This window comes from Rhagoletis pomonella, unplaced genomic scaffold (assembly GCF_013731165.1).
Source record: "Rhagoletis pomonella isolate Grant_MI unplaced genomic scaffold, Rhpom_1.0 Rhpom_scaffold_00003, whole genome shotgun sequence".
NCBI lineage: Eukaryota > Metazoa > Arthropoda > Insecta > Diptera > Tephritidae > Rhagoletis > Rhagoletis pomonella.
This window is the reverse complement of record NW_023458557.1, coordinates 6,059,198-6,069,469: the sequence shown is the minus strand read 5'-3', so window position 1 is coordinate 6,069,469 and position 10,272 is coordinate 6,059,198. Positions and strand designations below refer to the sequence as shown.

The 10,272-nt window shown below is 38.1% G+C and overlaps 1 protein-coding gene across 3 annotated transcripts in view; it reads right to left on the bottom strand.

The window, feature by feature from the left end:
- LOC118735009 (WD repeat and FYVE domain-containing protein 2) overlaps positions 1 to 10,272 on the bottom strand; it is a 251,230-nt gene that overhangs the window by 195,639 nt on the left and 45,319 nt on the right. Inside the window, exon 6 of one of the 3 annotated variants that reach the window (XM_036464612.1) lies at positions 1,044 to 2,929. The exons of the other annotated variants lie outside the window; for them this stretch is intronic. Within the exon in view, the coding sequence (XP_036320505.1) occupies positions 2,913 to 2,929 (17 nt within the window). The 3' untranslated portion in view covers positions 1,044 to 2,912. Of the gene's footprint in view, positions 1 to 1,043; positions 2,930 to 10,272 lie in introns of those variants that run through there. 3 annotated transcript variants of the gene reach the window in all.

The following is a 10,272-nucleotide window of genomic DNA, read 5'->3' as shown; positions in this document are numbered from 1 at the left end:
TAAATACTGATTGGTCAATAGATAAGTAAATGCATTTGTAACATGAACAAAAAGCAGAACACCATGTTACATAGGGCATTTTGGACATATGAATGAAATGCAAGATGTGTCAGATAATTTCTAGATAATTTGTAAATTAGGATATAAGTTGGAAAATTTATAATAAAAAGTCAGATTCAGTTTTATACTTGAACTTGCTTGTCTTGTTATTTTACTGAACTCAAAAAAGGGCATTAATTGCTCGTCTGCCGAGTTTTGAGCCTCGCTTTACAAACCAAGGCTCCTATTGCATTAGTCGCGCTTTCATGCTAATGCAATAGCTATCCAAACTCTAAAAACACTAATAACATATTATAGTAGTTATATGAACTAAAAAATACTTGGATTATAAGAACTTTATAATATTTAGTCTAGCAAGTAAGCTTAATCTTACATTATGACAAGCTGCTTAAAAGCAGTTGACGTTGTGGTGTTAAGACTTTTTTTTTTACTCGCTCTGATATTTCTCAAATTACCTTGTTTATTTTTGCTCTCTTTACAATGGTGCAAACATAAAAATTTAGTGAGACAGTGACTCTTTACTGTTTTTCATTTGAAAATAATAAATTTATCCAAAAATGCCTTGTTTGTGCGGTCAAAAGGTGGATCGCAGCACGCAGTCCAAAGTTCAATGCGCGAATTGCAATAATTTCTTCCATACGGATTGTGTTGGTATTCTGCCGTCAGACGTTGAATTTATGCTTAGCGAGAATAAGAGTTTTTTCTGCAAAGTATGTGCTACTGCTCGTCGGAATTCAATCCGCTCGCTGTGAAGTCAAAATCTTCTGCTTTGCCGAAGCCGACAGCTATTTTAAATGACAAGGGCAATAAACAACAATTATCTTTGTCGTCTATTTGCAATTCGATTGATTTACTCTGTGCAGAGAATTCACGATTGATGAACTTAATCTCCAATTTGCATGGTGATAACAACAAAATACAGAAAAAATTGGATTGCATGCACGAAGATATTCTCTCTATGCAGCGAAGTATAATCAAAAAAGACGAAGCGATTGCTCTACTGACAGTAGAGGTCAAAGATTTGCATGGCTATGTTATGGCCGCTATCGCCAAAAGGAATTGTGATAATGCTCCCACTTATAAAGTAAGTGCAGATAATAATAATTGTTCGTCATCATCGCATGTCACCCCACCTACGTATTCGTTCGTTGCTGCTTCCAGCGCCGCGGATGCTGTGTTGACTGGCGTCAGCTGTACCACTACACTTGCCAATAAAACAACGCTCGGAAATAATTTATTAGTGCCGTCTGGTGCGCCTGCATCTACTAATGTGCCTACGTCGTCGGCGGTGCGCAATTGCGCCGCTCCCGCTGCTGCTTCGCTCGCTGGCTCTGCTCCGTTGTCGTCTACTACTATTCCCACTTTGAGTGTGCGTGATGCTGCTTCTAACGTTTTCAGGTACGCTAATACTCATTCTGCTGCGTTAACATCGAATTTAGTTACATCCTCTCCTGGGACTGTTGATACTCTTCATGGGTCTGCTGGCGCTTCGGCCTCTCCTAACAATCACACTATTTTTGACTCTGCTTGTGATCTCACCAATGGGGCTACTGTGCCTAATAAGAATGCTTCTAAGCGAAAAAATGTAGTTGCCGGGCGGAATGTGTCTACTGAGCTTGGTGTTATTGTCAAAAAGAAATGGGTTCATTTATCTTCATTTAAACCGTCAGTTTCCGCTGAAAATATAATTTCTTATGTTGGAAAGCACTCCGGTATTGCAAGTAACTTTTTATCCTGCTTTTAACTTCTGAAGAAAGAGACTTCGCTTGATGATATTCAGCACATCAACTATAAACTTGGCCTCAATCTTTGGCCGGCAGGTATTAGTGTTCGGCCATTTCGCTTTTTTCCAAAGGATCAGAACGGATCATAGTATTAAGTCTAATATTAATTCTTCTCATAGGATCTCTAATAATCTAAGTTTAAGACTTTATTATCAAAATATCTCGGGTATGCGAACAGAAGCGAGAGAAGTATTTTTATTCACATCGCGTTGTGAATTTGATGTGTGTGTCTTAGTTGAAACTTGGCTCAATAATGACTTTCTTGATGCGGAATTTTTTGACCCGGTTTTGTTTCAAACATACCGCAAGGACCGAGATTCTGAAAAAACCGGGATGCAATAGATGCGGAGGCGTCCTAATCGCGATTAGGCGTACCTTAAGATCTTCAGTCTTTCAACTTATGGATGACGACTCCTTACTTGACCAACTCTGTGTCTGTACTTTTGGCACCTTCGGTAAATTGCTTATTTGTGTGTCCTATATCCCACCTAGTAGCTCAGAATCTTTATATGCCGCTCATGTCAATAACCTTCTTGATATCTATGACAAGAATGGAGACAGTAATTTCTGCATTTTAGGAGATTTCAATCTGAATAAGATCGCTTGGTCTAACTTGCTAAATAATAATGTTCTAACTCCTTCCAATGTAAGGTACTTATTTGAAATAAACTTTTTAGATAGCCTTCTCAGTCTTAATCTTACTCAAATTAATTCTTTTCATAATATGCTTGGCAATATCTTGGACCTAATTTTTGTTGATGAGAACCTGATCTTTCAGTTAGATGAATGCTATTTTTCTATTTGCAGATCTGATACGCATCATGTTCCCCTATCTTTGTCTCTTCAATTTTGTAATTTTATTCCCACTAGTATTAGTGGTCCCCGTTCTTTTTCGTGATGCTAATTTTGACGCCTTAAACTCAATCATCTACGAAGTTGATTGGTATTCTGTTTTTCATTTAAAAAATCTCACGGAATGTTATGAAGCTTTTTTACGTAATATCTATACTGTCTTAAAAAGTAATCTTTCTTTACTTCCTGTGCGTTTGAATAAGCTACCCTGGTACACTAAAAAGCTGAAGAGGCTAAAAAATAAAAGAAATAAGTATTTTAAATTATTCAAAGCCACCAATAATATCATTTATAAGGATAAGTATACCTGGTTTATGAATGAATTTAATGAACTTGATAAATATTTGTATAATAGCTACATCTCCCGTTATGAAGATGAGCTAAAGGTTAACCCCAAAGCCTTCTGGAATTATATTCGTTCGAAAAAAGGGTGCTCGAATATCCCAGTGTGTATGAATTTTAATGATAACTGCATATCGGGCTCAGTAAATCTTTTTGCTGACTATTTTAAATCCAATTTTGTTAGTGACTTTCTAAACTTCGATATGTCAACTTTAGCTACTGGCTCACAGATGATAGACTTTGAGGCTATGACGGTGACACAGTCAGATGTTATCAAGGGCATCTCCGCCCTAGAATCTTCACTAAAAAGTGACCTTGATGGGCTCTCATCTTTCTTTCTTAAGAAATGTAACTATTCGCTTTGCATGCCCTTAACTTTCATCATTAATCTTTCCCTGTCATCTGGTGTTTTGTTAGATCAGTGGAAAATTACTTCAATTACTCCAACTTTTAAATCAGGGAGCAAAAATTACGTTAGAAATTATAAGCCAATATCTAAATAAACAATTTTCTCAAAACTTTTTGAAAAAGTGGTTAAAGAGAAATTATCATTTGCAATAAAAGGAATAATTGATCACAATCAACATGGCTTTATCTCTGGACGCTCTACAGTTACCAATTTGGCAGTTTTCTCTGAGTATTGCATTTCAACATTTAAGTGCGGTTATCAGGTGGATACCATCTACACTGATTTTTCTGAAGCATTTGACACAGTCACACACAAAATTTTACTACATAAGCTCGAATGTTTGTGCTTCCACTCATCCATTCTAGCATGGCTCCGTTCATATCTCTCCAATAGACTATCTTTTGTAGAAATTGAGAACACTAAATCTTATTCATTTGTCGCTACTTCAGGCGTACCCCAAGGTAGTATTGTAGGTCCAATCTTATTCGTTCTGTTTATTAATGATATTGGCCCGTAGTCATAGTCAAAATAAAGTCGACTTTAAAGTTAGTTGCAGCTTTTTTGACAGATATCCCATTGAAAATTATGTCAAAAAGCTGCAACTAACTTTAAAGTCGACTTTATTTTGACTATGACTACGGGCCATTGGATCCTGTTTTAATCAGTCCAAATTTTTACTTTACGCGGATGACCTGAAGCTTTATAGGAAGATTACGTGTCTGTCCGATGTTTCTTCATTGCAAAATGATTTAAATAATCTAGCTGAGTGGAGCAAGAGAAATAAACTATCGCTCAATATTAAAAAATGTTTCCATATGACTCTCTCAAAATCTCATAATCGTATCAGTTCAAGTTATTCGGTCTTAAATTCCAAAGTTTCCATAGTTGAGGAATTTTTGGATTTAGGGGTTTTATTTGATTCGGGTTTTACATTCATAAATCATGTGAATTGTGTGATTCCTTAAGCTTGCTCCAAATTAGCATTCCTCAAACGCTACGCGAAAGACTTTAAGGATCCTTATACTAGAAAGTTGCTATTTAGCTCTTTAGTCCGTTCAAAACTGGAGTACGCATCTATTATATGGAATCCATTTTACAACTCACACTCTGATAGAATTGAGAGAGTTCAACGGAACTTCATTCGTTTTGCTCTTCAATCGCTTCACTTTAGTGACCCTGTCCCTTCTTACAATGCCCGTTGTTTGCTCATCGACTTGAAATGCCTTGCGAGTAGGAGAACCATTCAATCTATAATGTATATCTATGATGTCATTAATGGTTTAATTGACTGTCCGACTCTTCTTGAGCGGATAAGCTTCAATGTAAGATGGCTGGACAGCCTGATAAACTAAACCCCAGAAGAAGCGGAGCTGTTCGCAGAATACGCCCGAGACGATGACCGTCCCTCATCCAGTAGGGGCAAACCAGGCCAAACGAAAGAGGCAAAGCCTCCCACCAATGTAGATGAGACGAGCACTAGCATAAGCCTGAAGCACCAAACAGAGGGTAAAGATCGGCGGAGTACCGAGGAGAATGAGACTCGGTCCACTAACGAGCACCCTACCATCAACACACGGCACACACCCGCCGAGAGAATCGCTGACAAACGGCCTGAAGGAAGCGATCTTTCACTAACAGGCAAGAGAACGGGAGGACGCAGACACCCAAGAAGCGACTCAGATAGCAGTTCGGAGGCCAACCTCACTGCGGGTTCCCAGCGCAAACGGCCATCCTACCACCGAGGCATCAACTATAGGAAACTAACTAGAGACATTTCGCATAAAGGGCTTGAGGATAAAACGACCTCGCCCCACCGCAGCAACCAGCGTCAACAGCTCACGCACAGGAGACTAGAGGGCAAGACGACTTCGCCTCCTCCCGACACGCAGCAGATGGAGTCCCAGCACTCAATGATTGAGGGCAGGCCGACCTCAACATATAGCCACTTTTAGCAACGGGAGGATGCGCGCGGAGGGCTAGAGGGTAGAGGAACCTCGCCCTACCGCGACGACCAACGCCAACTGCCCACACACAGGAGGTTAGAAGGCAGTACGACCTGGCCTCCACTCGCCACGCAGCAAGTGGATTCCCAATCCCAACACACGAGGATTGTGGGAAGGCTGACCTCAACACCCCGCGACAACCAACGACGGGAAGACACGCGCGGAGGGCTGGAGGGCAGAACGAGCTCGCCCTATCGCGACAACCATCGACGTGAAGACTCACTAAGAAAACCAGACGGTAGGTTGAACTCCTCCCTAGGCTCAGCGCAGCTTTACGAGAATGATTTCAGGGGGCTTGAGGGCCATATCACCTCGCCTTTGCACTCCCATCATCTCCGAACCGCAGTCTCGTTCTGCGCATGCAAGGAGACTCAACCTTACTGGCTAAACTAGTTTGACCTAAGATCGGATTTTACCGGTAACATATACATAACAAATTTTCCGGCAAAATTGTGTAGATAGAGAATTTCGCCCTCAATTCGCGAATGAGAATATAATACCATTAAAGCTATATTTTAAGATTGACATTATTGTGATGGCTGAAAGATTACTCGGAGCTCACGTTACCATCAAAATTTAATATAAGCCCTCGATATGCAAATACACATCGTGCAAGAGCGCTGTAAGCAAACACTTCAAATTATTCATTCAAGGTGCCTTTCGAAAACAAACACAATAGCAGGCGACGGTATAACGGCTACTTTCGGTGTCCGTTATCTTACAAACACTTGAAATCAATTTGTACACTTTCTTTTGATGCCAAAATTATGAAGTACTAGCAGACCCGGCGAACTTCGTCCCGCCCAATGTTAGACTTTTAATTTAATAATTTTTTTATTTATTTCAGTCTTGGAATACAGATTATTCTTACAGACTCCTCAGCTAACACTAATTAAGTGCTACATTAAGAGCTAAGATTAAATACATCGGTAGTGGTGCAGCGCAGAGAAGAAAGTTCGCAGATGTGTGACTAAGGCAGGGCCTGATTGTGTGAAATCAACGTATAAAGCATTGAAGACTAGGTTGAGTTCAGCACAGGTTCTAGAGATCGGAGCATGGGCACCATAACTCCTTCTAGAGATGCCTATTTTAATAAAATCCCGATGGCGGAGGATTCTTGAGGGAATATTAAAGGCAATCTTTTCTAGAAGAGAAGGGCAGTCAATTGAGCCAGTTATGATGTTAACGACAAACGTGCAGCTAAAATGGATCTTCTGTTATCCAGTGTTGTAAGGTTGATTAGTTGGCAGCGAGAATAGTAAGAAGGTAGTGGCAAAGAAAAATTTAAGGAACAAGGAGCAAATTTTATAAAAACTTTTTTAACACGTTCTAATCGGTTAGATAGAATTTTAGTGTAAGGCCTCCAAGTAAACCTTGCATACTCCACTCTTGACCTGACTAGTGCACAGAAGAGTGTTTTAATGGCGTTTTCTTTTCTCGAAAAAGATGCCACCTTCTTATATGGGAACATTATCAGAGTGCAACATTTTAAAGAAAGAGCCCACAATATGCATATGAAGATACTACGAAAAGAGCACGAAAACTTGACAGCCCTGACGCAGGGCTGAATAAATGTAACATTATTTCGAGGAAAGAGAACGCTATAAGAGTGTAAGGGTTCATAAACGCCTGACAGTTTCGGAGGATAAAAGCTAACATCGAGTATGAGCTCGAAAGAATGTAATCGACATGACTATTGAATGGAAGTTTGGAGTCAAAGACAACACCAAGGTCCTTCATTTGGGTCACAGATTGCAAACTGTCAGCGATAGAATATGATGTATGCAAAGTATTGATATGTCTATTGTAAGATACATGAAAGCATTTGCTGATATTCAGCGTCAATTGATTTTTGCAGCAGGTCTGATTTCAGGTTGGCTGAGTCATAAGGATCTTTATAGTTGCAAATATTTTGTCATCAGCATATAGTAGGTAATTAGCAAATTTGAAACAAGAACTGGTATCGTTGATGAAACTTACAAAAAATAGGGGGCCCGAGGATGCTTGAGGGACACCCGAGGACGCGATGAACGGTTGTGAAGTTGCATTATCGACTACTGCAAAGCAGCGCCTATCAGTTAAGTAGGATTTAACCCAAGACAAAAATGTTGAATGAAATCCAAAAGAGGTCAGCTTCAGCAGGAGTAAACGATGTGATACCTTGTCCAAAGCTTTCGAGAAGTCAGTGTAGATGGTATCCACCTGAGCCTTGTTTTCAAAAGCAGATAAGCAGTAATCACTGAAAATAGCTAGGTTTGTGGCTGTTAAGTAGTGCTGGTTAGTAGAAATTAGGTTTTTAACAGCAAAAGACAGTTTACAGTTTACAACAATAGCAAATAATTTGGAGACAGAAGATAGCTTTGATATCGGTCTGTAGTTGCGGACATCATTTTTGTTCCCATTTTTAAAGATAGGGGTTACAGACGTTTGTTTCCAGTCAGCAACAAATATGCCTGAGGCCAGAGAGTGATTGAAGATAGCAGTTAGAGGCTCAGCTAAACATAGACAATAGGCTGAGTCGATTTTGTATGGGGGAAAATAAAAGTCATTTGACCGCATTGTAATAGTAATATTATGATGTCTTAGGTCTAAGCCAATTGTTATTGGCCAAGAAAGATTAATTTAAAACTTATCTTTAGTCCGCGCAATTGAATCAAAGTGTATGAATTTTGAAAATGAAACTTTGGCTTGTAATATCTATGGAATGTGTTATTATTATAAACAGGACGATGTATCAAATTAAGGGCTATTAAATTTAGTACCTCACGTTCATTTATAATTTTTCAATAAGTCTACACGTTTTTAAGATAGTAAGATAGTAAGATAAAACTTACAAAAACTATAATTTTCCCTTATGAATTTTTAATTCTTCATTACTTCAGCAACCAAGTGAAAAATACAAAAAAGTGAGACGAGATTTATTTCAAACGTTTTAATGTTTTCGGATGTTTATATAATATTAAAATGACCATGGACTTGGTCACGCCGATTTGGTCAGTTTTCAAGATCGAGGTGAATGAATGTATTGTCAAAGATTAGGAATCGTTTGACAAGTTAATAGTAGTTTCAAACATATAAGTATTTACATACATTAGCATAATACAATTAGAGTGAGAAACGCCCATTTTAAGTCCGTTTTTGCAGTCTTGAAAACTGGTACGGCATGGTTTCATTAGTCGCCGATGAAGCACATTCTTCCCGGTTTCTAAATTTGCCGTTATATGAAAGTAGGGAACGTGCAACAAGTGTTTAGATATACATAAATATTTTAGTTAATTCCATTATGTGAAAAAGTGTCTGTAGGTAAATGCAATAGTCTTTGACATATCCTGGGAAATCCTTTTGATGACTCTCCAATTGGAGGATATTGCTTTGCATTCAGCTTGAACGAAAAAAGTCACTCGCTGGCACAGTTTTCTGTAATCCGGTTCTTTTATTTAAAGGTTATTTATACAATTGAAGAGAAATTTTTTTAGAAAAAAAAAACTGGATATCCACTTAAGTTTTTCGATATAACTTTGGTAAATGTTACTCGATCGGTACGTAATAATTAACAAATTGAAGGCGCGACTTACTGTTACTGATTTATGATAATATGATGAAAATCATTCAGATTATAAACCAATTATTTTAAAATAAAAAAATTGTAAACAAAATTTTTTGTCATTTTACAATATTTGCAATTTTTAAATGGTATGCATAAACAAAAGTAAATAATTAGTGTTTCTAGAAGTTGTGCCTGTTCAGTGTTTCCATACTCATTTGCATAAACAAAATTTTTCCACGATGATTGAAAATAATGGCTATTCTATTAGAGCTACCGAAATTGTTCATAAATTTGCAAAAATTCGTAAACTATAGCTAATATTTAAAAAAGATTAGAATATTTGGAACTAGCGATCTAAATGCACGCCAGCAATATTAATGCTGTTCTTTACATGTTTTGAGTATAGGCCAGTGCAATGATCAAGAGAACAATTAAAATTTTCTTGAAAACAGATAAGTTTGAGATTAACGATAAGCTAAAGTGCGGAAACAAATGATATTTGACTTTATCTTTCGCGTTAACGGATGCATTATCTAATAATATGCACCAACCCTTTTTACTGAACCCAGAATTTTTAACAAGAATTAGTCTTATGCGCCTAGTGTGCTGTGGGTCAGTTGGCGGCCGATGCACGGGCTCTCACAATTAAAATAAAATACTAATATTTTGCAGGCTTGTTGTTGACTTCATGATACAATATATTTTCACTATTACCAAGGGATTTGAGAAAAATTAGATTTTCGACCCGCCCTAATAGACAATTTTTCAACAGAAAATCCGAGAAACCCTCTACATCGCTTTGTAAAGATGGCTTAAGATCACCAATTCCTTTAATATCGTCCTCAGTTGAAATGGTTAACAAACCGAAATTCAGCGAAGAGTCACTAGGGGAGTTAGATCCCGTTATATTCGAGTCCAGGTCATTGACTAAGTTAGCGCAAAAAACCTCACCAAGATTTTCGCGAATCAATGAAATGCCAGAAAGATTTGGGATTCGATATAATAATGCCTATTACGGTATCCGACGGATGCCATTCGCACGAATCTAATGCTTCGATCTCGCTTGTTATGACAGTGCGAATCGGACTAGATCCATGCGGATGGCATCCGTCGTATACCGTAATAGGCATGAATATTAGCTTCAAAGTTTAAAATATAATTTCGGTACAGAAATTTGTTTAAACAATTAAATTCTTTTAGAAAGTACCGGAACTTAAGAAGATGCGCGGAGTCGTTGGATGATTTATACAATTTGCTAAATTTGTTTTTTTTTTT